This window comes from Arabidopsis thaliana, chromosome 5, assembly GCF_000001735.4.
Source record: "Arabidopsis thaliana chromosome 5, partial sequence".
Taxonomy (NCBI): Eukaryota; Viridiplantae; Streptophyta; class Magnoliopsida; order Brassicales; family Brassicaceae; genus Arabidopsis; species Arabidopsis thaliana.
This window is the reverse complement of record NC_003076.8, coordinates 2770536-2794369: the sequence shown is the minus strand read 5'-3', so window position 1 is coordinate 2794369 and position 23834 is coordinate 2770536. Positions and strand designations below refer to the sequence as shown.

The 23834-nt window shown below is 39.0% G+C and overlaps 7 protein-coding genes across 16 annotated transcripts; 2 read left to right on the top strand and 5 right to left on the bottom strand.

Moving 5' to 3' along the window:
* Positions 1-150: 150 nt before the first annotated feature.
* On the bottom strand, positions 151-4127 carry PDE340 (P-loop containing nucleoside triphosphate hydrolases superfamily protein). The gene is made up of 10 exons (NM_120948.4): positions 2882-4127; positions 2691-2797; positions 2365-2420; positions 2028-2252; positions 1664-1870; positions 1503-1589; positions 1319-1414; positions 1024-1239; positions 757-939; positions 151-538 (listed from the first exon to the last, which is right to left on the bottom strand). Exons 1-10 carry the CDS (start codon positions 4027-4029, stop codon positions 311-313), a joined length of 2553 nt encoding a protein of 850 aa, NP_196478.2. The 5' UTR covers positions 4030-4127; the 3' UTR covers positions 151-310.
* Position 4128: 1 nt separating this feature from the next.
* On the bottom strand, positions 4129-8193 carry AT5G08600 (U3 ribonucleoprotein (Utp) family protein). Of its 3 annotated transcripts, NM_001203336.1 has the most exons (12): positions 7803-8183; positions 7560-7710; positions 6978-7459; positions 6668-6886; positions 6270-6569; positions 5899-6180; positions 5731-5811; positions 5579-5656; positions 5052-5447; positions 4842-4973; positions 4642-4750; positions 4129-4338 (listed from the first exon to the last, which is right to left on the bottom strand). In NM_001203336.1, the coding sequence occupies exons 1-12, from the start codon at positions 8070-8072 to the stop codon at positions 4301-4303; spliced, it is 2538 nt and encodes an 845-aa protein (NP_001190265.1). In that variant the 5' UTR covers positions 8073-8183; the 3' UTR covers positions 4129-4300. The 3 variants fall into 3 exon arrangements, with proteins under 3 accessions (NP_001190265.1, NP_196477.1, NP_001331282.1); NM_120947.3 differs by lacking the exon at positions 4129-4338 and having other exon boundaries at positions 4457-4750; positions 7560-7671; positions 7803-8193; NM_001343023.1 differs by lacking the exon at positions 4129-4338 and having other exon boundaries at positions 4457-4750; positions 5052-5656; positions 7560-7671; positions 7803-8193.
* Positions 8194-8256: 63 nt separating this feature from the next.
* On the bottom strand, positions 8257-11202 carry SNRK2.1 (SNF1-related protein kinase 2.1). Of its 2 annotated transcripts, NM_120946.5 has the most exons (9): positions 10714-11202; positions 10407-10481; positions 10229-10330; positions 10061-10114; positions 9791-9883; positions 9537-9629; positions 9102-9206; positions 8914-9012; positions 8257-8821 (listed from the first exon to the last, which is right to left on the bottom strand). In NM_120946.5, the coding sequence occupies exons 1-9, from the start codon at positions 10831-10833 to the stop codon at positions 8501-8503; spliced, it is 1062 nt and encodes a 353-aa protein (NP_196476.1). In that variant the 5' UTR covers positions 10834-11202; the 3' UTR covers positions 8257-8500. The 2 variants fall into 2 exon arrangements, with proteins under 2 accessions (NP_196476.1, NP_001331206.1); NM_001343022.1 differs by having other exon boundaries at positions 10407-11202.
* On the top strand, positions 11197-13920 carry AT5G08580 (Calcium-binding EF hand family protein). 2 transcript variants are annotated; one of them, NM_120945.3, is made up of 9 exons: positions 11197-11812; positions 11987-12189; positions 12447-12549; positions 12666-12731; positions 12821-12994; positions 13078-13174; positions 13266-13405; positions 13502-13562; positions 13645-13920. In NM_120945.3, exons 1-7 carry the CDS (start codon positions 11409-11411, stop codon positions 13392-13394), a joined length of 1176 nt encoding a protein of 391 aa, NP_568202.1. In that variant the 5' UTR covers positions 11197-11408; the 3' UTR covers positions 13395-13405; positions 13502-13562; positions 13645-13920. The 2 variants fall into 2 exon arrangements, with proteins under 2 accessions (NP_568202.1, NP_001332577.1); NM_001343021.1 differs by having other exon boundaries at positions 13502-13920.
* AT5G08570 (Pyruvate kinase family protein) lies at positions 13789-16370 on the bottom strand. Of its 3 annotated transcripts, none has more exons than NM_120944.3 (4): positions 16249-16370; positions 15680-15960; positions 14972-15433; positions 13789-14882 (listed from the first exon to the last, which is right to left on the bottom strand). In NM_120944.3, the coding sequence occupies exons 2-4, from the start codon at positions 15935-15937 to the stop codon at positions 14070-14072; spliced, it is 1533 nt and encodes a 510-aa protein (NP_196474.1). In that variant the 5' UTR covers positions 15938-15960; positions 16249-16370; the 3' UTR covers positions 13789-14069. The 3 variants fall into 3 exon arrangements, with proteins under 3 accessions (NP_196474.1, NP_001331120.1, NP_001318514.1); NM_001343020.1 differs by lacking the exon at positions 16249-16370 and adding an exon at positions 16046-16245; NM_001343019.1 differs by having other exon boundaries at positions 13929-14882; positions 16095-16370.
* Positions 16371-16895: 525 nt separating this feature from the next.
* AT5G08565 (Transcription initiation Spt4-like protein) lies at positions 16896-18473 on the bottom strand. 2 transcript variants are annotated; one of them, NM_120943.4, is made up of 5 exons: positions 18317-18472; positions 18145-18236; positions 17737-17792; positions 17385-17446; positions 16896-17266 (listed from the first exon to the last, which is right to left on the bottom strand). In NM_120943.4, the coding sequence occupies exons 1-5, from the start codon at positions 18404-18406 to the stop codon at positions 17216-17218; spliced, it is 351 nt and encodes a 116-aa protein (NP_568201.1). In that variant the 5' UTR covers positions 18407-18472; the 3' UTR covers positions 16896-17215. The 2 variants fall into 2 exon arrangements, with proteins under 2 accessions (NP_568201.1, NP_001190264.1); NM_001203335.1 differs by lacking the exon at positions 17737-17792 and having other exon boundaries at positions 16924-17266; positions 17385-17502; positions 18317-18473.
* Positions 18474-19655: 1182 nt separating this feature from the next.
* AT5G08560 (transducin family protein / WD-40 repeat family protein) lies at positions 19656-23588 on the top strand. 3 transcript variants are annotated; one of them, NM_120942.3, is made up of 5 exons: positions 19656-19966; positions 20513-21346; positions 21768-21869; positions 21995-22624; positions 23033-23588. In NM_120942.3, exons 2-5 carry the CDS (start codon positions 20543-20545, stop codon positions 23264-23266), a joined length of 1770 nt encoding a protein of 589 aa, NP_196473.1. In that variant the 5' UTR covers positions 19656-19966; positions 20513-20542; the 3' UTR covers positions 23267-23588. The 3 variants fall into 3 exon arrangements, with proteins under 3 accessions (NP_196473.1, NP_001078546.1, NP_001318513.1); NM_001085077.1 differs by having other exon boundaries at positions 19766-19966; positions 20516-21346; positions 23033-23494; NM_001343018.1 differs by having other exon boundaries at positions 19766-19966; positions 20125-21346; positions 23033-23494.
* Positions 23589-23834: the final 246 nt, after the last annotated feature.

Genomic DNA, 23834 nt, shown 5'->3' with positions numbered 1-23834 from the left:
AATATACAAAACGGCATGTAGTTGCTCCCTTTGCTTTGAAACGTGTTGTTTTATATCAGAAAAAAGTTTTGTTAAATCTTCAAACACGTATAATCCAACTTAATACTTTTTTTGTTTTTTTAGTGAAAATCGAAATACTCATGTTAACAAGCCATTACAAACAAAAGACCTTTATAAGAAGGCAACTTTTATAGGATTTTTTAGTTAGGAAGTCTTAAGAGTGTAGCAAGAATGACAAGAGACTACACGTCTACACTTACAAAACATTAAAGTTTTAAAACCAAAGCAGATCACTAGGAAAAAAGAAAATCTACTTGGTTCTAAGACCAGGAACGTTTTTGAGACCCATCTTGCCAAGAACATTTTTGGGGATAGCTGGTGGGCTGTCAAGTCCCATGCTGCGGCTAAACTCATTGGCCAGCTCCACCAGTCTGGTCGTGTCTCTTGCAATCATCTTCTGAGATTTGTAGTAACCCAACCACGCCTGATACGCCGCCTCCTTGTTCTTCATTTCCACTTGGCTCAGCCCTTTCTGCACCTGAATTCAACAAGTTTATTATACCCAGCAATACTCACTCATACTCACACCCTTCAAAAATCATAGCTTTTAACTTCAAAGAGTTGTGTTATGAGATTCAGGTTCAGTTTCAAGTTCCCTACTCATTCTGGATTGCCAGCAAATATGAGTTAAGAAAGGCTTGCCAAGTTCAGTAGAATCACAAATTCATGTGAGTGCGCTTATATGAAAATGCTTACCCTTTTCACAGCCTCTGGGTCTATTGGCGGTAGTGGAGACTTGGTGATGGGCAAGTCTTTAACAGATGACATAAAGTACTCTTCCCATGGTGCCAACAATAAGACTCCTTCCCCTTCCTTCCCTTTCCGCCCGGTTCTGCCAAGTCTATGTATATACTGCTCCCTGTCTGATGGCAATCCCATCTGCAAAAGCAAACAACTTCAGTTAAACAAAAGAGATAAAATTTGTAGTCGCAGAACAATTCCATGTCAGAAAACTATGGTTACCTGTACGACCAATGACACATCAGGGTAATCCACACCACGAGCAGATACATCAGATGTGACTAGGATAATAGCCTTGGACTTGCGGAACTCATCAGAAACTCTGGTTCTGTAACTCTGCGGTTTTCTAGAATGGATCTCTCTGACGTTCAGGCTTAGCTGACTAAGCAGATCAGCCACCAATCTTGTCACCATAGCAGTTGTACAGAAAATGATAACCTACAACAGCAACGAAATCGGGATAGTTCAGAAATACAGACATTGGTTATTCATAATGGCACTAGAGAGATAATGTTACCTTATAGTCCACATTATCTGCGATGTGTTCTTTAAGAAGCACATGTAGAAGCGAAAAATGTCTATCCAGTGATGCAATCATGTACATTTGTGTGACCTGGAGATAAAACAAACATAAGAAACTGATAACATCCAATCATATGGCAGGCCATTCACTCAAATTAAGCTAAAGAGAAATCTTTTACCTTTTGATGTGTCTCCCCAGAGCCCTCTTGGACACAATTGATGAACTCATGATCCCGTTTCAGAGCAACATGGCATATTTGGCGGACCTTGACACCAAAAAACACAGTTCAAGATTCCAACCCAAAAAATGAGAGCCTTTGTACTAGAAAGTGACAGTAACCTCTTCAGGTACGGTGGCAGAAAATAAAAATGTTTGTCTCTGCTTAGGAACAGCGGCAATTATCCTCTCAATGTCCCTTCGGAAACCCATGTCCAAGAGATGATCAGCTTCGTCAAGCACAAGGACTTTCACACCCATCAATCTTGTTGCGAATCCAGAAGTGTTTTCAATATGGTCTTTGAGCCTTCCAGGTGTAGCCACAAGGATCTGAGAGTGTTCAAATATGTGATTATTCAACAATATATAGATATAGGTCACGGTATCTGCAGCCATCTTAGAAGCGCAGTTTAAGGGAAGTGCAAGATTTGCTCATAATTAACTTCAAATTAAAACACCTGTAGAGACGGAAGAAATTTCTTATTACCTGGCAAGGATTCGTTTGCATACGCCTTTGCTCTGTAGGAAGCTTTGTGCCTCCAATCACAACTTGAACACCAATAGAGGGGTGATACTTCAGTAAGGTATTTGCCTCTGCCGCAGCTTGACTGGCAAGTTCCCGAGTAGGACATACCACAAGCACAATAATTGGGGGTTGCCTACTATCCCGGCTTGCAGGAGGAGATTTGATAACAGCTTCAATTGCTGGAAGCTTGAAAAATAAACATCAACGATAAGAAGTAAGAACATATCCCAATCAAAGGCCCAATCAATTCCTATCCAACCAACATATATCCATGAACCCAGAGAGTACAATGTCTCACCAAAAATGCAACGGTTTTACCAGTGCCTGTTTTGGCCTTGGCTAGGACATCTTTACCTGGAAAAACAGAGCATGGAAGAAACCAAGGAGTTAAGAGGAATTTAAACAATCAATCAAGCTACAAAATGGCAGTCATGGCAAATTTGAGGGGATCCGGAAGAGAAATACTCAAGATTCTTAAGTTGTCTTTGAAATACCTATTGGCTATTGCCAACGTGATTTGTAAAAGCTTGTGAGATGTCGTCAATTAGAAATTGTCACTACATTTCTAAATCATGGCATTTTTTCTTTTTGCATCGTAAACAAGGCTCATGAAGAAAAGTTCACCTTGGAGAATGATAGGAAGAGTAGCCTCCTGCACAACAGTCATTGTCTCAAATCCCGCATCCTTGATGGCTTTTAGCGATAAGGGAGAGAGTGGGAATTGATCAAATCTGTAAACCATGTACCATAAAGAATATTATCAATCAAACAGAACTAAATGGTCAAAGTAAGTCACATAGTGAAAAATAATGTACCTTGTCTTAGACAAGTAAGAATCTGAAGTTTTGACATGTTCACCAGTTGGCTTATCAGTCTGAACAGCCTTAGCAGAAGCCGCTTTCTTAATAAGAGGCTCATCATTTTCATCATCCTCATCACTACTATCTTCACTAGGCAAATCATCGATGTTTCCCAATCCAACCCTGTTCTCGTCATCGTCACTACTATCTTCCTCTTCCAGGCTTAAGCCTCTTGTCTGTTTCCCCAAGCCCCTGTTGTTTTCGGAACCTGGCTCTCTCCTAAACCCTGATTCTACATTTCTATCATTCCTACCACGAAAAGACGACCCTGAGTCTACATTTCTATCATTCCTACCACGAAAAGACGACCCTGAGTCTACATTTCTATCACTCCTTCCACGAAAAGACGACCCTGAGTCTACATTTCTATCACTCCTTCCACGAAAAGACGACCCTGAATCTACATTTCTATCATTCCTACCACGAAAAGACGACCCTGAGTCAACATTTTTGTCACTCCTTCCACGAAAAGACGACCCTGAATCTACATTTCTATCACTCCTTCCACGAAAAGACGACTCACTACTCTTTCCTTGAACACGACCGTTCCTTGAACCTTCTCGATCACCTAACCGCTTGTTCCCGAACGAATCAGCAGGCTCGCCGCTGGTTCTCCTCCTGTTCGGACTCCCAAACCTATCCATTTCACCTTCCTTTCCCCTTTTCGCACCACCGAACCTATCAGATTGGCCTTCCCTTCCTCTCCTTGGACCCCTACTGGTGTCCCTGTCTACGTTTCTACGAACCACCTCTGGATCCGCGTTATCTTCGTCGCTCGTGAACTTCCCGCGCAACGAACTAGTCCTCAAATCGCTCACCCAATCACTAAGCTCTGCCTCATCCTCAATCAAGCTCTTGGACGCGCGAATCTCTCCTCCAGCTCCACTTCGCCGCGCGAATTCGGGTTGAGATCTCTCTGGTCGGGTTGAAAAGTTGACCCGGGAACCTAATCCAATGTACTTTAACCTAAAAGGAAAGGCTTTGGATAGAACAGGAACGGAACGAAATGAATAGATAAGGGCGCCAGAATTCATGGAAGCGAGACGAGTACAAGGAAGAGAATGAGTGATGAAGCGTACACCGAGAGGGAACTTCGAGGACATTTCTTGTTCCTGTAACTACCAAGTTCCCGTCGTCGGTGACCGGTGAGAGATTTAGAGGATAAGGAGAAGAAGAGTCGCAAAATGTCGAGAGGGGTTTTACATGAAACAAAAAACACGATAAGGGTTTTAAAGGGATAGGAAATGAAGCAAAGATAATTGGTAGTAAACGATGCCGTTTCGTGCAACAGATAAGAAACGGTATGTAGTTTGCTCCCATTGCTTAAAATGTAAATTGTAAACAAAACGACAAGTGTTTTGAAAAACCTTATAATTACTGAATTACCCTTTGTCGAGTGTTCAATTTTAAAGCTGGATAATATTAACAGAGTTACACAAAGGCCTTATAGGCTCAATACTTAGTGCAGTCCTAAGTGGCCCATACCAAAGCCCGGAGACAAAAAGTTTTCAATTTTTCTTAGTGGAAGAAATGGTGATGAACAAGGATTTGAAGAGCTATGAAATAAAACCTTTTTAAATGTTTCTTTTATAAATAAGACAAAAAATACAAAGAAAAATGGTACCGTTGGGATCAAAGTTTTGTGTCTAAATAAGTTTGAGAATGCAAAATCATTGGTCCTTTACTTTGCTCTGACCTCTATTGGTTTTACTTACCACCTTTTTTCTTGGGTTTTTGTTTCTGATGGCTACGAGGGTGTTCGTCATTCGGATTTACTTCCTCAAACTTGACAGGTTTAATGATCACTCCAGCTTTCTTCACAACCTGCACACAAAATGATTAAGAAAATGCAACATTTTGCGAAATGGGTATACTACTAATGATGAGAGTTTTAACAAAGTAATGAAAAGGGTACCTCAGGTCGGTTTAGAACTCCAACAATAGTTGTGGGATTAAACTCAGGTCCTATAGGCATACGCATACTTTGTTCGAAAACTTCCTTTGATGTGTAAGGGTAAGGTAGACTCTTTGTCTGAAGTTTCTCAGCCTGTCAAAAATAGATTATGTCAGCATGAGAATCGATCGGATGGTTATAAATGAGCATATTAAGTGAGACAGAACTGACCTTTTTATCAACTTTTTCTGATATGATAACATGTTTGAAAGAAGCGTCTTTCCTTTTTCTGAGAGCTTGCTCTCTCGTTTTCTTGGCTTCTTCGTGTTCTCTAACAATCCTTGATGGTAAACCTCTCTTGTTTTGGTTATTGGTCCAATGTCCCCAACCAGCAACTTGAACCGGTTTCTCGGGTTCAGGAACTTCCTGATTTAGTACCTCTTGCTTATCCTTCTCAAAGTCACCTTCAACGTCATCACCAGCAAAAGCACGGCTTACAAGCTCTGCTTGACAAGGAATTTCATACGTTTCCTTTGAACCGCATGTCAAAATCCCATCAACCATTTGCTCTGCTTCACTCTCTGAATCATCACTTTCTGAATCATCACTTTCTGAATCACTCGATTCCTTAAATGATTTTAAAGAGTAAATACACAAAGCGAGCAAAGAAAAACACATGAGTAGGCTAAAACTGGAACGGGGATAAATTAAGGAAGAAATTAGTAGTATCATTCCATTGTGATTTGAAGAAAAGAAACCTTTTTATCTTGGGACTGCGAAATGGGCACATGCGTCTTTGAAGCTTTTTTGGATTCTGCGTTTTTGCAGCCTGTCATCTGCATAACATACAAAAAAGAGTTAACAAAGAGAGACCCAAGTCTTCTGATTAATATTTTTCTCCACACAAAACCTTCTTCCAGGAGCCTGATGCATATAAGGCGACATCAAATGTTGTCTTAGATGCTGGGTTTCCAGCAATATCATCCAACTTCTGCAGGAAATCAAACAACAGATGTTTTAATCAGAGATTTTCAAAGGGAGAGAAGAAAGAACCATAATGACTAACCGGAGAACGTACCTCGGCTTCCATAATGGTTTCAGTGTTTCTAGCAGGTGAAGCATTATCTTTTACAGCCTCTAACTCATTATCTTCCATATCATTGTCACTACTATCACTGTTATCAAAAAGGTTGTCTGATTCCTTTTCAGACTCTTTTGGAGCTTCTGCACCAAATACTCTTCTACCAACAACATTAGTGGACTTTTTAGAGGTTTCTGCTCCACCAAATTTCTCCAACTCCTCAATATCACGTTTACCTTCTTCTTTAGCTTCCTCGTTTTTCTTTTTCACAGCACGAGCCTAACCAAACCAAAAACATGAATGAGCGGGAAAAGAAAACCAGAATAAAAACATTCAAAAGTGTTTTGAGAAAACAAAGCAAGAATTACCATGAAAGGTAATGACATAAGACGAGAAATGGGGACTTCATCATCGTCCACAGTTTTCAGTATCTTCTCCTTTGCTTCCGCTATCAGTTTAGAAGTATCCTGATCTGAACCATCATTCAAATCTTCCTCATCACTACTACTTTCATCTTTTGTGGAGTTCATCTTTCTGGACAAAGTAGCATGAATTTGAAGTTGTTTAGATAGAGCTGCCTGAGTCACATCGTATTTCCTATTCAGTCCACGGCTTAGCATGCGTTTGGCCCATTGTCCTGTGTTTTTGTGCTTTAAAGTCATACGTTCCTGCACATATAAGCACATAACATAGGAACAAATAAGACAATTATCACTTTGTTTACACTGTCTTGATGAAAAAATCAGTGAAGAAATTATAGACTCACCTTTACTCGCCTCGCCTCCTGCTTCTTAGCCTCTTCTTTAGCCATTGCTGGCTCCATGAATGCTCCAACACCCGATTGATTCAGGTCTTTGTTTTTAAGGCGATGATATGTTTTAGACTTAATCTGCTTGATTCGTTTATGTTTCAGGTCAACTCGGAAGAGCATGCTCCGCATCTTAGCAACATGGTTACGTCTCTTGATGTGATCTTCCATAGATACCTGCAACATAAAAAAACAGTTACATCAGATATTCATACAAGTCAAGTAAGCTCTGCGTGCAGGGAATTATGAACTAGATCACAAAACTTACCTCGTTGAATTCAAGAAGCCTAGCTCCATCTTCTTTGTGAGCCTCCAAAATCTCATGATCATCGAGTAGAGAAGCCATTTTCATCTCAAATTCAGTCCTGGGATGAAATTGTGATGCTATAGCACCAACGGTAGAGTATCCAACATTGACATCTTGGTTAAAGTAAATAGTTGGTGCCTCTCTGTTCCTTTTTACCAGAGGCACCCAAATATCAAACCCCTTGTAAACCAGTTCATTCGCTACATCCCGTTCCAGTCTTTCTTGTTCTGGCTTTGGCAGAGGAGCATGAACAAGAGACTGCGTATCTTTTCGCATCCGGGAGATCATATTGCTTAGTTGGCTATTTCCATGTAATCCTTGAAGAGGCTCCATAAAGTCATCAATTGTGGTGAGGGATTTACCCTCCAGAACATCACGGGTAGGATTGAATTCAGACTCTGGATATGGTTCAGTAAAGACTACACGTTTGTTCTTACTCTCTCCTTAAAAAAAAAAAGAAGAGTATAAGATCGAGCTTAAAAATGCACTGAAGAGAAGATAAAAAAAGCAAAACTCTGTCTCAAATTTTACTTGTCTCAATACCTTGAAAGGCTGAAATTGGCAATTCAGTGACATTTTTCAACATTCGTGAGTGCCTATCATCATCATCATCATCATCATCATCATCATCATCTTCTGACTCCACGTTTTCATCCTTTGGTTGAAAAAGAGACAATTTAAAACAAGTTTTAACCTAGATTATTACGTGTTACCCAAACAACTTTACTTGTCGATTAACAGCAACTTAAAAGAAAAAGAATTTGCAATAGTAAGACTTGGAAAAACCTCGCAATCCTCTGCAAGCTCGAATTCGTAGTTAACGACGCGTTCGTAGCGGTTGTTTTTCCTAGATTCCTCTTCAGGCACACCTTCTTCGTACTCGTAAAAATCACCGTAAGCAGAATCAATCTCATCGTCTCCTTCGTCAGAGTTCAAAGGACGTTTCTCATTCGCAATGGTCTTGAGTATTGAGCTAGGTAAGTGAGGTCCTGTTCTCCTCTTCTTTGCATTAGCTAGGTTTTTGAAACTAGATTTCCTCTTCTCTCCTCCTCCCATGACTGTCTCTGTTTTGAAACCTGTCGAGATTGAGAGAGATACACTTTCGTAGGGTTTCTCGACCCTTAACCTTAAGTGTTCAAATCCCGGTTTCGGTTAGTATCCGGTTCGTTCTTTTCGGTTTTTCAGATTTTCGGTTTATAAATCTTGTTCAGATTCGGTTTATTCGGATTTTATAGGTGAACTGAAATCATCATCACAAAGACGAAAACCTATAGTATAGTATCATATAATAATATAAACCTTCTGTTTCATGCTCATTACTCAGTACAACGACATCAATCTAAAAGTGAAACAACCAGCACGTAGTTTACAGCCTTTGGCTTTGACAAATGTGTTTTTCTTTTTACCAGAAGCAAGTCACCAACTCACCAAGGAGTGTTCTTGAAGAAGAAATAAAGTAAGAGAAACAGAGAGCATTTTTCTTTTTAAGCTTTGTCAGACTCTTGACAAGACTGTGCCTCTTTGACATGCTTCTCGTATTCGTCTTCATCATCTTCTTCCTCTTCCACTTCAGCTTCAACGTCCTCTTCCTCTTCTTCATCAGCTCCTGAGCCCGAGCTTTTGACAGCACTAGTTGATGGAGCTGGATTCCTTGCTTCTCCAACTATCTTCATTATGTCCTCTACGCTTTGAAGAGAGAAGCTTGTGTCTCTCTTGTAATACGCCGCTTGAGCCGACTCTAGCAGCTCCTTTGGCAAATTCTTCAAGTACCACGGATGATTCTTGATCTCCTTAAGTGTGATTCTCTGGCAAGAGTGTTACCGGCAACAATCAGAACTGCAAGATATCTTCCTCACAAGATATAGCTAGAAATTTGAAACCGGAATTGTTAAGTTACCTTAGCAGAGTTAGTGACGAATATGCGAGAGAGAAGATGTTTGCATTCCTGAGATATGTGAACATAGTCCGGGATCTTGTATTGTACAGCCATTATGCGCTGCAGAATACCATTTGAATTGTGATATCATTGAGACACTTGATAAATAAGATGAGAAGTAAATCAGAATTGTTGAATGGTGGAGTTACCTGGATTGTTTTCCTGAAGTTTTTTGGATCATTAGGGTCCTCAAACGGGTAAGCTCCCACCAGCATCACATAAAGGGTTACTCCACATGACCACACATCCGCGTGCTACAAAAACGCAGTCATATATATGAGAGCCAAAACCAGTGTATGTGCTCTTATGACAATCATGGAAAAAATATCGATTAGCACCCCGTCAAATTTTTTAATTAAGACCCCACTTAAATCTTATTAGAAGTACAATAACCTGAAAAGTTTCACACAGACCATGCCACTAAAAAAGATATACTAGAAGGACTCTATAGCCTGGATCTTTGAGCAGTCTATAACTTTCTATCCTCATATTTTCCCTTGATGACATTATTTGCTTACTTTGACAACCAATCAAGCGTTAATGACAAACTGATATGTATGTATAACAAGACAAAAATACTGTACCTTGCCATCATATTCTCTCCGTGAAAGAACTTCAGGTGCTATGTAAGCTGGAGTTCCAACAGTTGATTTAGGCCTAGAATGTAGTATAGATGACTACACCATAGAAATCAAATTGAAAACATGACAAAGATATAAGAATCAAGAGAGGAGTGAATAGATAATACTTTTGATTAAAGAACATGCTAATCTGTTTTGGATTGAAGATTGAGAAAAACTGAGCAAAGAAAAGAAAAGGGAAATGGATAAGTGCAGACCTTAGAGTAACCAAAATCACAGATTTTCAAAAGCGGAGCAGGGCTCCCATCGAGCAGTGTGTTCTCAAGCTTCAGGTCTCTATGACATATTTGCTGCACAGAAGCAAAAGAGAGGGGAAGGTTACACAAGGACAGAGGCATTAAATTCCAAATCTCAAACAAAGACTCTGGGAACAAAAACATCAATAGTACTCCACGAATGCCTCATTAGGCAGCACATAACTTTCCTTTTCAGCTTAATGTATATTCTAAGAACTACTATATACATACCAAGGAATGGCAGTAATCAACACCACAAATCAGCTGTTGAAAGAAGTACCTAGCCTGAAATGAATAAGATCAAAAGCAAAAACTTATACACACACATAAATAAGATCACAGAAAATGTTGAAGAAAATATATGGATCAAAGTGTATGACTTTACAAAGAGAAAGCAACCTCAGCTTCACTAAATCTACCGGCAGTACAGATTCGATCAAAGAGCTCTCCTCCAGAAGCATACTCCATCACAATAGCAAGATGAGTAGGTGTCAGGATCACCTAGAACCGAATCAAAATCAGATCCCAAGACAGCTCTTAGATAAACTATAAAGAGCCACACAAAAAAGAGACTTGCCTCCTTGAACCGGATGATATTAGGATGTTTAAGTGATCTGTGATTAATAATCTCTCTCGCCACGTTCTCATCTATCTGCAATCCATGATCAATATATACCAAACAATCCAAAACTAAATTATCATCATCATTTTGATCTGTTGTTATCAAAACCCCAAATTTCTCAAATTTTCCTACAAATGTATAGCAAGGAGACTTCAAATAATGAATTTGAACATACACACTGAGCTAAAAGTAAAAACTTTAAACCCCAATTCAAAACAGAAAGAACCCAAAAATAGTAAGAACAAAAAGGAAAAAAACAAACCTTGCGACCTCTCTCGATGTATTTCATGGCAACAAGCTCTTTGGTGTCCTTGTGCCTGAGAAGGCGAGCCACACCGAAATTTCCAGCTCCCAGATCCTTGACAACGTCATACTTGTCCATATTTCCAAATCAATACCGTAAATGGATAGAGTTCGAGTATATCCGTAGTTTATCTATCTAATCTACCTATAAAACGATTTGGATGGGGATCTGAGAAAGAGAAGCGAGTTCCATTGATAAGAAATCGTGAGATCCAATACACACGCATGTGTGTATAATATCGATGTAGGAAGGAGTAAACGAAGAAGATGGTGGACTGGACCACGTGGAGTGTAATCTGCTAGATTTTTCAATTATTAAGCTTTGATTGAAAGTGAATCCAACGGTTGTTTCAATTCTTCTCGAAATGACAAAATTAGCAGAAATTCGTTTAATCATTTAAATTGCGTTTAGAGAAATAAATGTACAATATTGATGTGTGTTGTGGGCTCTCTCTTAAATACTACAAACCATTTGACTAATTTGGTCGTAACAGATCTAGAGTCAAAATCTTCTATAGATATATATTCGCAAGACTCCATCTTTCCAACAGATCTAATCTTCTTCACTTCCCAAGTGTAAAAACCTCAACTTTCAGCCAACAAAATTAGGGTTTCAAGCTGAGATTTTCTACTTCTGTTACACAAAAATACCCAATGAGTAAAGCTTCGGTGATCCTATACATTACGGTAGGAATCCTGGTGCTCTTCCTCGTCTCTTATTCACCGAAGAAGAAGGGTGACCACGATCACCACCATGGTGGTCACAATCAACATCACCGCTTAAAACTCCGGTCTTCTTTCAATTTCAAACCCACTCGTCACGATCCAGTTCCGTTTGATCCTCTTGTCGCCGACATGGAGCGCCGCCGCGAGGATAAGGAGTGGGAGCGACAGTACATTGAGCATTCTCACCCGGAGCTTGTCTCTCATTCTCAGAAAGAAACAACCGGTGGTGGACATGAACATGCACCTGGTCACGAGTCGCAGCCTGAGTGGGAAGAATTCATGGATGCTGAGGATTACTTAAATGATGAGGAGAAGTTCAATGTCACTGATAGGTTTGGTTATACTTATATATATCTTCAGTTCCCAATCTTTGATTTTGAGCGCTAATTGCAACAATGTGTACTTCAATTTCCTTCAAAGTTTGGATCTTTGAAGATTTTAGTTTAGCATTTACTAAAGATGTCATTTTTGTAAGGAATGAGTTTGATTGCTATGGTACTTTGCAGGCTGATATTGTTGTTTCCGAAGATTGATGTTTCTCCTGCTGATGGGTTTATGACGGAGAGTGAATTGACTGAGTGGACTATGCAGTCTTCTGCCAAGGAAGTTGTGCACAGAACTCAACGAGACCTGGATGTTCATGATAGAAACAAAGATGGTTTTATTTCTTTCTCTGAATATGAACCACCGTCTTGGGTCCGTAAGTCGGGTGAGCTGCTGTTTCCTGTTCGTCTTTGAGTTTCATTGACTAAAATGTTTGCTACTTAATATGACCATGTAGAAATATTTGATGACAGTCTTGTAAGTAGATTTGCTTTAATCTGTGTTTCACTTCTAGCTCTTCTGCCTATGACCTATATAATAATCCTTTCCTTATTCTGGACCACAGTTTGATTGCGATTTTAAGCAAATGATCTCACTTTTGTCTCTTAGGACTGCTAGCTGACTTGGTTATAAATTTAACAGATAATAATTCGTTTGGCTATGATATGGGCTGGTGGAAGGAGGAGCATTTTAATGCATCAGATGCAAATGGTGATGGTCTTCTGAATTTAACAGAGTTTAACGAGTAAGCGTTTTCTTCTAGTGTAGATAGAAATCAACCGAGCTATTTCAGGTTTTTAGTACTATCAGTTATTTTTTCTTTCTATTTCTCACAATGTTTTTGCTGGTTAATTCCCTTAGCTTTCTGCATCCTGCTGACACCAAGAACCCAAAGTTACTGTTATGGTTATGCAAGGAGGAAGTAAGGTAATGTACGGTTGTCATATGATTATTTCCGAGGAACCTTTCTTTTAGCTTAATGTTTATCAACGGATTCCCCTCCTTCCCTCTCCCAGAGAAAGGGATTCAGATAAAGATGGGAAGATCAGTTTCGAAGAGTTTTTCCACGGCCTCTTTGACACTGTAAGGAACTACGAAGAAGACAATCACAATTCTACGCATCCTTACCATGACTTGCCTGAAGGCCCAGCAAAGCAGTTGTTTTCTCAGCTTGACAAAAATGATGACGGGTTCGTAATATACGAGTACACACCATGATTAGCATTTCCATTAATACCATACATCCCTTAACATAATTGCCACTTATCTACAGGTACTTATCAGACGTTGAATTGCTTCCCATTATCAGTAAAATCCATCCTACTGAGCATTATTATGCAAAGCAACAAGCTGATTATATAATATCACAGGTACATAACTTTCCAAATAAATGGTGTATTTAGCTGCTGAATTGTTCCATGTTACATTTATGATTTATCTCTTCTTTTTCTAATCGTCCAGGCGGATTCAGACAAAGATAGACGTTTGACTTTGGCAGAGATGATTGAGCATCCATACGTCTTCTACAGTGCCATTTTCGATGAAGATGACACTGATGATGATTATGGTTTCCACGATGAATTCCGCTAGTTTTATAATTTGTAAGCATCTGCCACAAACTATTCTTATTCAGTTTGTCGAAATATGTCCCAACTTAACTTATAACACTAATCGTTATTCTTCAATACACAACACAGAGGAATAAACAACATCAGGCTCAGTTCAATATATCCTCAAGGAACATTCCTCACAAAACAGGTGATCTCGAGAATATCTGGCACCATTGTTAATCTTCTATACCTTCGTTATTGACTTACTTGCGGCTTTTCTTACACTGCAGAGTCCAGCACGAATCTCTCTCACGTAGATCATCTGGTGATTTAGAAGTTAGAAGAGTATTTATGATTCTGAACAGCTAAAAGAAACATACTTTTCTTTGGATCTTGTTCAATCAATTATAGATGGCTTTCTCCATTTCTGTATGTTTAATTTAACACCTTTGAAGCTTAATCTTTTATAAGCAAAGCTTATGAAGTAAACAGTGTTATGCATGCAAAGGTCAGCACTGAGCCATAAGAAGCAGATTTTGATCCATAAACTTGAAATACTAAATAGAAAGAAAAAAAAAGAGAGAGAGATATCTTAAAAGTAACAGAGTTTCAGGAACTATTGTGACCTGTTTTCTTTATTTCATGCTACAAAGCAAAATCTCAGTTACGATTACCAACAATCCAAGATTTGAGGTATTGAAAGAAGTCTGTAATCTCACTTAACCACACAGATCTTAATAACTGAGGCAGCTCCAATACGGTGCAGCGCCACGATTGCATCACCACGGTTGCACAGTCCTCTCTGAGTAGCCGACTTCAGAGCAGCTTCAATGATAACTTCGGTGGCTTCACTATCTGTTGCCTTTGCAGATCCTTCAGCCAACATAGGGATTAGACCTCTGTATATCAGACTATGCCTTGCAGGTGACTCGTCACTACAAGACCAGTCAAAGGAATCAGTGGTCATAACCGGGACAACCACTGACAGAATCGGAACAGCCGGTCTGTATTTAGCCACGAGATTAGCAGTTGAACCTCCACGTGTCAACACAATGATGAGTTTTGCCCTCGCTTTGTTAGCAGTCCGTACAGCGGATGATGCAAGACTCTCGAGTGGGCTCATTGGAAGTGGAGTTGCTCGGATCATCTCTTTAAAGATTGTGTTGTAATCAAGCGAGGATTCGGCTTCAATGCAGATCTTAGCCATGACTTTCACAGCTATTTCCGGATAAGCTCCTGCTGCACTCTCACCGCTAAGCATCACACAGTCAGTACCATCAAGAACAGCATTTGCAACATCTGTGGCTTCAGCTCGGGTTGGCCGAGGTGATTTGATCATTGACTCCAGCATCTGAGTGGCTGTGACCACCGGTTTACCCGCAAGGTTACACTTGTAGATCATCAACTTTTGAGCCAAGAAGATCTTCTCTATCGGAATCTCCATCCCGAGATCACCACGGGCAACCATGAACGCATCTGTTTCACGCAAGATCTCATCAAAGTTAATCACACCTTCCTGGTTCTCAACCTACAAAATCAAACCCAAAGAGAAAAGAGTCAGATTTATACCTCAATATACATAAAATGCAATCGCCATACGTGAAAATTTTGAAGTACCTTTGACATGAGCATTATGCTTTTAGCATGAGATCCAAGAACCTTGCGGACATTAACAAGATCCGAACCTTTACGGACAAACGAAAGAGCAATCATATCAATGCTGTTCGGAACACCCCAACCGAGAATATCTTCAATATCCTTATCTGTCAAAGTGGGAAGATCAACAACAACGCCAGGAAGATTCACATTCTTTCTTTCACCAAGCATCGCCGAGTTTTCACACCGGCACCTAACAGTTCCAGACTCAGGATCACATGACAAGACAGCTAGACTTATGCTTCCATCTGCACAGAGTATGGTGTTTCCGGGCTTCACATCCAAAGGCAGCTTTTTATAGCTCATGGATATCGTTGATTCGTCTCCTTGAATGTCATAATCAGTGGTTATAGTAATCTCTTGACCTTCCTTCAGTTGTATAGGGTTCCCATCTTTCAAGAAACCAGTACGAATCTCAGGCCCCTGCGAATTCAACAAGCGAAATCATAAGTGATTAGCCTCTAAAATGTTTTCTCTAGGCTTGTTTAACAAATTCAGATAGTACAAAATCCATGATCAAGCCATGGTCTTGAATATACATATAAACTCTAACAGCACACATCAACAATAATAACCAAACACTGAAAAAAAAGATTTAACATTTCACAGGACAAGAGAATCCATTTCACAAGAGGCTTGCAAAAGGAAACACAAGATGGGAGGTTTAACCTTAGTATCAAGCATGACAGCAGCGAGAATGCCGGTATTATGCATAGCAGAGCGGAGGTTGTCGAGTGTCTCTTGATGGTATTCATGGCTTCCATGTGAGAAGTTGAAGCGAGCCACATTCATACCGGCTTTCAAAAGCTTTTCGATCATGGAAACAGTGCGAGAAGCTGGTCCTAATGTGCAAACTATCTTCGTCTTTGGGATCCTCCCATCATTAGGTAGCTCCTTCAAGATCCCTTCTATGTCTATGTTCGACATTTTTTTCTCCTTCTCAAGTTTCCCTGCAACGAAAAAGAATTTAAGCATAAAAACTCACACCCATCAACAAAACAAGCGAAAGAATCGAAATTTCTCAAATTCGTATACTTAAAGTCTAGATTTCCCGTTATTTATAGACAGAGATCCATGTCCGAACCAAAGAAGGAGGTATTAATACACACGATCGAACACAGATTCACTCTCAACCGAACATAGATTACAAGCAACCAGAGTGTCTGGGAATTGGATTCAAGGCATAGAAACAAGGTAGATTGAATAAGAAGAGAGTATAAGGGGAGTTAGGAGTTTACCTAAGCTCAAAATCTGGATTTGTTGTCGTGTCGGAGCAAGAACCCTTGTTTTCGGGCTTGGACTTGTGTGATGGACTCTGGGTTTTGGAGTAAAGCACTAAAGTTTAGCGAAGTTTGGTAGCGACCGCCACGTGAACTCGAATTTAAAATTAATATAGAAAGGCTATTTTCTAAAAAAATCTAATTTATCTTTTTAATAACAAAATAAATTGCCTTTGACCTAAACAAAATTAAACTAAATTGCCAAGAAAATAAACGTATAGTAACGAAAATTAATATTTGCCTCTTGCCCAAATAGACTGAACGTCTTCAATTTTTCATTACTACTTGTTGTTAAGTAACCATTGTTAATTATGCATGTTACGTCCATGATTTACTCTAGCAGAAGAATATACCTTGGATCGGAAGATGATTCTTGTGTATAATTTGTTTGTTTGTACTTTGTATCCATGAATTTGTGGGTCTTATATTTTTTTGGTATAAAGACAGGCATTTTATACATTTTCCCATAGTTTTCTTCGGTTCTTTGGGAATTTCAATGGTCATATTCCAAAAACCAATAAATATCTCTCCTTGTTTCCCTCTTGGCCTGATTAAGGAGCCACTTCTTCTATCAACTGCGTAGTTGACATTTTTTCTGTGAATTATTGGTACCACACATTTCTGCTAGGTGCTCAATTTAAAGTTTCTTCATTTTGTAATTCAAATAATGTACTGAATATCACAGGAAAAGAAATCCATTCCATACTTGAAAAAAAAAATGTAATCTATCTCTATCTTCCGGATCAAATAAGAGTTTTTGATAACAATAAGAGGATCAAATCTCTCTATATTAGTTGAAATCAGAAACAAAGTACATAAAACTTAACTACTTCCATTCATAACCTCCATCGGACTAAGTTGTCTTGAAACTGACGACTTGCAGAGATGCTAATATGGAGACACTTGCTGCAACCTGCAAAAGGTTTCAAATACGTTTGGGTGGAACGTACTGCACCCGTGCTTGTTGGCATATGAACTGCCAGCGGATTTCCGCCACATACATGTGAAAAAGACGAACAGTCAATACGAAAACAGAGCTAAGGATTTGCTTATTAATCCCTTCTTAGGTTTCTAAGAGAAGTAAATATGTTTACCTGCATTTCCTCTGGGAGTGCCTCTGAGACAGCAAGAGTGTAGCAACCAGGAGCAAACTTCCCTGGAAACAAGATATTGCAATGTGTTAGATTTATTTCTCTTCTGTCTGAAACAAAGCTGGCAATATTAGGGAATACAACATCAGGTCATCAAGCCATAAACACACAGCAAATCAGAATGCAGCTACCGCTCAAATGGATGCAGACAACACAGTTAAATTCAGCACTAATATCCCCATTTATAAAGTATAATGGTGAGACAAGAATAACAGGAAACGGAAAGAAGAAGCTACACAGTATAGTAAACTCTAAAAGACAATGAGGATGATCAGGAAACAGAGCTGAAACATACCAATTCTTAACCATCTTGCTGCCCAACTTCTGCGTGGATCCATCATAGAGATTATACTGCAAAAACATTCATTATATCAATACATAATTACATGGACGTGACATCAACAAATGACAAGTATAATCAACACTAGCATCATCTCTGTTACTATTAACTCATTTTAACGTAAAGCAGCAAACTTTATGGTCATATCCACCACAGTGATTTCACAATTTGCAACGACTCATTCAACAAAAAAACGAGAGATTAGCGACCAACAATAAGTCTTCTCAATAAGTATAGACTATACGATTTAATCATAAGTATAGACTAGGTTCAGAAATTTCAATGTAACGACAAGTACGAGAGACAGACTTATGAACAGTGCCATGTAAATTTTCAAAGTAAGGATTCGAATTTAAGCCATACCCATTGAAGTTGGGAGTTGTAACATCGACGATGCGTTCATGATCGTCTTCTATTTTGAAGAAAGGACAGTTCTCGCATCCAGAATCCCTAAACTGTTGGAGAAACCAGATTAGGCAAAAAATATTCGCAAGAGAAGAAACACGCAAATCACAAGTGACAAGAGAATCCAGACCTGATCGTAGGTCTTGACGAGGCGGCATCGAAGACAAGCCCTAAGCTCGTGGCCGAAACTCGTCGGAATCTGGGCAGGCGCTTCTCCCATTGTGATTTGTCTTCAAAATCGAAATGTCTGCGAAGAACGACAACAATGTCTCCGTGTCTAATGTCTATCAATCAGTTCCGTACAAAATAGTATATAAGTACCATTAAGGTGGGCCTCAATATGGGCCCATAATGTGGTCCATAATGCAGGACTATTTCGGGAGGAGGAAACTAATTTTCTCTAAAAAGGGCCTGAAAGTCCAATAAACTAATAATCGCAAACCCATTCATATTCCATACGTTATCTGTATAACTTCGGCAACAAGATGAGTTCAATTTGTTAAAGGGTTTCAATCATTTCTACTCCTAGTGCCGTGCATAGTTTATTACTTTCTTTTCTTCAAAGAACCTTGTTTATTATTGTTCAAGCAAATTCGTGTGTATCGTCTTTGTCGTGTTTGGATAATTTTGCATTACGATTCTACCAACGGAATCACAAACGATACGTCATACGTGGCGGACCAGTCTTTGGAGAAGCTTTTTTCTTTCCGGGTTTTCATATACAAACTTCTGATGATAACATTTTTTTTTCCTACTAGCTCATTTTCTCCTATTTCCGGTCAATTAATGCGGATTTTGCACCACGCATCGGATTATAACATATGTATGATAACACGAGACTAAACGTCTAAAGCCTAAACCAATACATGCAGCTTAAGGACTAAGGTAAACGTCAAACGTGTATCGCCATCAAAAATCTTTTACCATGTCACATATTTTGTCATTCAAAGTTCACCTACCAAATACAATGCATAAAGGTTTTAAAAAGAAACCCTTAATATTTGTTTCTTCCAAGCTTTTAGTTGGATTTCTATATATTATTTGCTTTGACATTTCTTTGGCATCGTATTGATGTATAAAGGCGGCCTATGTTACATAAGATTTGAACACAATCTAAAAACACAAGACAATTCTGCCAAATCACATACCTTCCGCACCAAATATTTGTTTTCAAAGCATTCCTTTCTCTAGTCCGCCTATATATATGATTAAATTACTTGTTGAACACAACCAAATAATCCTCGAAGAATAGCATTACCGATATCATTGAAATTAACTTTTTTCTGTTTTGTTTATCTACAATCATTTCAAAACTAGTTTTCTATAAACGAAAACTTATATTTATTCCGCTTGTTCCGTTTGATCTGCTGATTCGACACCGTTTTAACGTATTTTAAGTAAGTATCAGAAATATTAATGTGAAGATAAAAGAAAATAGAGTAAATGTAAAGGAAAATGCATAAGATTTTGTTGGGACTATATATTAGATCGAGAGTAGCCTGTGATCAGCCACGCCTCTGCCCTTTGCTTCTTCTATTGCCTTCTTTTATAATATTTGTTTTGCCTTTCTTATTGAGTCTCTCTCTCCTTTTCATCTTCTTTAACGCTTCTCTTTTCCAGAACTTGCTCTCTCTCTCTCTTTCTATCATCTCCTCACCGCTTCCTAAATCTCTATAGCGGTCTTCCTTCCCTCCTTTGTTTCCGGGCTGTTCCTTAATCACTATCTCTTTCTCTTTCTTCTGCCATCGCCAAACCTTATCTGGGTTTTGCTTCTTATTTGGTAAGATTGGATTTTTCTCCCTTTTGATTTTGTCCTTCTTAGATCGTGTTAATTGATCTTCATCCCCAAGTGATCCTTCTTCTATTTAAGTTTGATGATGATTTTGACGATTTGTTTTTTTTGTTACTGCTAATCTTATTTGGGGATCCTTCTTGTAGGTGCACTGTGTCAATTTTGTGTGTTTATTGAGTAGTTTTGCTACTGACTAATTTGATTGAAATGATTGTGCGTATCTCGATTCACTGTTTTGTTTTTTTGCTTCGTCGGTGTAACAATTCAGAGGTGATTGTTTCGATTGCATTTAACTTGTCGTTTTGATCAATTGGGTTTGATTCACTTGTCTAATTGTTTTTGATGTTTGAATGCTAATCTCCTTACTATAGTCACTATCTCCTGCTACTAGATCTACATGGGAATTTGTTAATCCATTCTTTATTTCAAGGCTAAAGTTCATGTTTTTGGCATTCAAATGAAGTGAATTTTGAATTTTTCAGTTTTTTGTATGGATCTAATGTGCAGTCACTTAATGCTTTTTCTCGTTTACAGAAGATTTATATGGGCTGAACTAGGAATTTCATGGGAGTTGTGGAGGATACTGAACCTCCTTTGAAACGTGCTAAGAGGCTTGCTGACGAACCGAACGGCTTCTCCGCGAACTCGTCTGTTAGAGGTAGTAGTGTGAACAGCAACTCTTTGGGAGACCTGATGGCAAGGCCTCTGCCCTCCCAAGGGGATGACGAAACTATCGGCTCCAAAGGGGTCATTAGAAAATCTGAATTCGTTAGGATTATCACTAGGGCTCTTTATTCTCTTGGATATGATAAAACCGGGGCTATGTTGGAGGAAGAATCCGGTATCTCTCTGCACAATTCCACCATTAAGCTGTTTCTGCAGCAGGTTAAGGACGGCAAATGGGATCAAAGTGTTAAAACATTGCACAGAATCGGTTTCCCTGATGAGAAGGCTGTCAAGGCTGCGTCTTTCTTGCTCCTAGAGCAAAAGTTCTTGGAGTTTCTCAAAGTTGAAAAGATAGCTGATGCGCTACGCACCTTAAGGAATGAGATGGCGCCTCTTCGTATTAATACAAAGCGTGTTCATGAGCTCGCTTCCTCCCTTATATCACCTTCAAGCTTTATATCACATACCACTTCGACTCCAGGTAAAGAAAGTGTGAATTCAAGGTCTAAGGTTTTGGAGGAACTGCAAACCTTGCTTCCTGCTTCTGTTATAATCCCAGAAAAGAGGTTGGAGTGTTTAGTTGAGAATTCACTTCATATTCAGCGGGATTCTTGTGTTTTCCATAATACTTTGGATAGTGATTTGTCTTTGTATTCTGATCATCAATGCGGGAAGCACCAAATTCCTTCTCAGACTGCTCAGGTTAGACTAAACACTCTGCTGTGAATGTTACTTCCGTTTCCTTCTTGTTGTTGTATCGTTTCTTGGTGATCTGATTCATGAGTTTGTCGGTACTATAAGAGATTTACATATCTTTAGCTGAGATGTTTACAGTACAATGTTCTGCAAACGTTTCCACTTCCTTGACAGGTCATTGAGAAAGATATAGAAGATGATAATTGTCTCAATCTGATGCCTATTTTCTTTTTCGGTTATTCCTTTTCCATCATTGGCTATGTAGTACATTCTTTTCTTTTTGCTGTCACCTGTACCCATGTTCCTCTGATTAACTAATTACTTGTGTGGCATCTTTTTCTGGTTGTAGTTTAGTCAGACTTGCAGTGCATGTGTGCTTACTGACTTAAATCACATTCGTTAAGTTCTCTCTACGTGAATGGTTCAGATCTTGGAGTCACATACCGATGAAGTTTGGTTCTTGCAATTTTCACATAATGGCAAATATTTGGCTTCATCTTCCAAGGATCAAACCGCAATTATATGGGAGGTAATTCTGACTGACCAATTAAGGCTTGCCTGAATTGAGTTTTGGTAACCTGTTCAAGTTTTGATTTGTTACCTATTCCAATTGAGGCAACCTGTTTGCTGATTCACTTAGAATGTACTTTTCAGATCAGCGCAGATGGGCACATTTCATTGAAGCATACACTTGTTGGCCACCACAAACCCGTGATTGCCATCTTATGGAGTCCTGATGATCGTCAAGTTCTTACATGTGGAGCAGAAGAGGTTATCAGACGCTGGGATGTTGATTCAGGAGACTGTGTTCACATGTATGAAAAAGGCGGTATCAGTCCCATTTCTTGCGGATGGTATCCTGATGGGCAGGGGATAATCGCCGGGATGACAGACCGAAGCATCTGCATGTGGGATTTAGATGGTAGAGAGAAGGAATGCTGGAAAGGTCAGAGGACTCAAAAGGTATCAGATATAGCAATGACGGATGATGGAAAGTGGCTCGTAAGTGTATGCAAAGATTCCGTGATATCACTATTTGATAGAGAAGCTACAGTTGAGAGATTAATAGAAGAGGAAGACATGATTACCTCGTTCTCGCTTTCGAATGACAACAAATATATCCTGGTAAACCTCCTCAACCAGGAAATCCGTCTCTGGAATATTGAAGGTGACCCCAAGATTGTGTCGAGATACAAAGGCCACAAGCGTTCACGATTCATCATCAGATCATGCTTTGGTGGGTATAAACAAGCTTTCATCGCTAGCGGAAGCGAGGACTCTCAGGTAAAATCCACTCTTTTATTCGCATAGTATCATCACAATAGCACATGAAAGGAAATAGCTAAATCAAATGGTGATAATCCAGTCTGTTCTCTGAATTATTCTGTGAATTGGGTAGTGGCTGCTTCATTCTACATTTTATCAATTTAGACAGAACATGATAATTAATAAATGATGAAATTCGGGTCTCTGGTCTCAGAATCTTTGCAGAACAAGGAATTTGTTTGTTTCTTTCTTCGTTTAATCTATGCAGTTTTAGGATTTACAGTCTAGACAAAATGTAATCAGTTTAGACAGAGCATAAACCAAATATCCACTCTGTTTTTCAGTATCGAAGAAAAGTTGCTTTGTTATTTAGTTGATCCCTCTGCGGCTTTTGGTGACATTGGTCCACAATTCTGTTATGTGCAGGTATATATATGGCACAGATCTACAGGGAAGTTAATAGTTGAGCTACCAGGCCATGCAGGAGCAGTTAACTGCGTGAGCTGGAGCCCGACGAATCTACACATGTTGGCTTCAGCAAGCGATGATGGAACAATAAGGATATGGGGACTTGACCGGATTAACCAACAAAACCAGAAGAAGAAGCTAGTGCAAGGAAGTAGCAGTAATGGTGTGATTCACCGATGCAATGGGAATTGATTATGATAAAAAAAAAAGGAATGACCTTCTTAAAACTATTTAACAGTTATGTTGTTTCTTCTTTCTTCATCAGCCTCTTTTTGTTTGCTTCCTTTGGTATGGAAAGCAAACGAAAGAAGGTAAAAGCTGTTTTTTTTTTTCAAATTCTGAACCCATAAGTGGAAGGAACAAAAAGGAAAAAGAAAATGCAATTTGCAACATAATTCTTCTATTGATGTTACATTGTACATAAAGTTTGAATGGTAGCATTTGCAATTGCACTTACCTTTGTTTATCTCAGACTTGTATTGCTCACTGGTCCTACTCACTAGTTCTAATATTGGCGTTTTAACCTTCAATTCAATGTTCATGTCTAAATTCGTTGATTTGTTATAGTTGGCCTACTTAACTGATTGCATGTCTACTTAAATTTGAAGTGTCCTTTTTTCCATCAATAACCTGCATTATGCAGATTTCGATTTAGTTGTTTGTTTGTGCTTTATGGTAGCAAGTTGCATTTGAAACAATGGTTTCGATCGGTAACACACATTAATGCGATTATTCAAGTAATTTACCGATCAGTAAAAAT

What these genes read in the sequence shown, in the direction of transcription:
- AT5G08570 (NM_120944.3), bottom strand. Translation starts at nt 15,937, where the DNA reads ATGTCGAACATAGACATAGAAGGGATCTTGAAGGAGCTACCTAATGAT. An exon ending in CTGTCATGCTTGATACTAAG is followed by an intron (nt 15,434 to 15,679) that starts GTTAAACCTCCC and finishes TTGAATTCGCAG; the next exon opens with GGGCCTGAGATTCGTACTGG. An exon ending in GCATAATGCTCATGTCAAAG is followed by an intron (nt 14,883 to 14,971) that starts GTACTTCAAAAT and finishes TTGATTTTGTAG; the next exon opens with GTTGAGAACCAGGAAGGTGT.
- SNRK2.1 (NM_120946.5), bottom strand. Translation starts at nt 10,833, where the DNA reads ATGGACAAGTATGACGTTGTCAAGGATCTGGGAGCTGGAAATTTCGGT. An exon ending in ATATCATCCGGTTCAAGGAG is followed by an intron (nt 10,331 to 10,406) that starts GCAAGTCTCTTT and finishes ATTCGGTTCTAG; the next exon opens with GTGATCCTGACACCTACTCA. An exon ending in ACTTCAGGAAAACAATCCAG is followed by an intron (nt 9,013 to 9,101) that starts GTAACTCCACCA and finishes GGTATTCTGCAG; the next exon opens with CGCATAATGGCTGTACAATA.
- AT5G08560 (NM_120942.3), top strand. Translation starts at nt 20,543, where the DNA reads ATGGGAGTTGTGGAGGATACTGAACCTCCTTTGAAACGTGCTAAGAGG. An exon ending in TTCCTTCTCAGACTGCTCAG is followed by an intron (nt 21,347 to 21,767) that starts GTTAGACTAAAC and finishes TGAATGGTTCAG; the next exon opens with ATCTTGGAGTCACATACCGA. An exon ending in AAACCGCAATTATATGGGAG is followed by an intron (nt 21,870 to 21,994) that starts GTAATTCTGACT and finishes TGTACTTTTCAG; the next exon opens with ATCAGCGCAGATGGGCACAT.
- AT5G08600 (NM_001203336.1), bottom strand. Translation starts at nt 8,072, where the DNA reads ATGGGAGGAGGAGAGAAGAGGAAATCTAGTTTCAAAAACCTAGCTAAT. An exon ending in CATCAGGCTCCTGGAAGAAG is followed by an intron (nt 5,657 to 5,730) that starts GTTTTGTGTGGA and finishes TATGTTATGCAG; the next exon opens with ATGACAGGCTGCAAAAACGC. An exon ending in CAGAAAAAGTTGATAAAAAG is followed by an intron (nt 4,974 to 5,051) that starts GTCAGTTCTGTC and finishes TATTTTTGACAG; the next exon opens with GCTGAGAAACTTCAGACAAA.
- PDE340 (NM_120948.4), bottom strand. Translation starts at nt 4,029, where the DNA reads ATGTCCTCGAAGTTCCCTCTCGGTGTACGCTTCATCACTCATTCTCTT. An exon ending in TCTTCCTATCATTCTCCAAG is followed by an intron (nt 2,421 to 2,690) that starts GTGAACTTTTCT and finishes CTGTTTTTCCAG; the next exon opens with GTAAAGATGTCCTAGCCAAG. An exon ending in ACCCAGAGGCTGTGAAAAGG is followed by an intron (nt 539 to 756) that starts GTAAGCATTTTC and finishes TGTTGAATTCAG; the next exon opens with GTGCAGAAAGGGCTGAGCCA.
- AT5G08565 (NM_001203335.1), bottom strand. Translation starts at nt 18,406, where the DNA reads ATGGGAGAAGCGCCTGCCCAGATTCCGACGAGTTTCGGCCACGAGCTT. An exon ending in ACAACTCCCAACTTCAATGG is followed by an intron (nt 17,503 to 18,144) that starts GTATGGCTTAAA and finishes TAATATTGCCAG; the next exon opens with CTTTGTTTCAGACAGAAGAG. An exon ending in CACTCCCAGAGGAAATGCAG is followed by an intron (nt 17,267 to 17,384) that starts GTAAACATATTT and finishes ATCCGCTGGCAG; the next exon opens with TTCATATGCCAACAAGCACG.
- AT5G08580 (NM_120945.3), top strand. Translation starts at nt 11,409, where the DNA reads ATGAGTAAAGCTTCGGTGATCCTATACATTACGGTAGGAATCCTGGTG. An exon ending in AAGTTCAATGTCACTGATAG is followed by an intron (nt 11,813 to 11,986) that starts GTTTGGTTATAC and finishes GGTACTTTGCAG; the next exon opens with GCTGATATTGTTGTTTCCGA. An exon ending in TTATGCAAGGAGGAAGTAAG is followed by an intron (nt 12,732 to 12,820) that starts GTAATGTACGGT and finishes TCCCTCTCCCAG; the next exon opens with AGAAAGGGATTCAGATAAAG.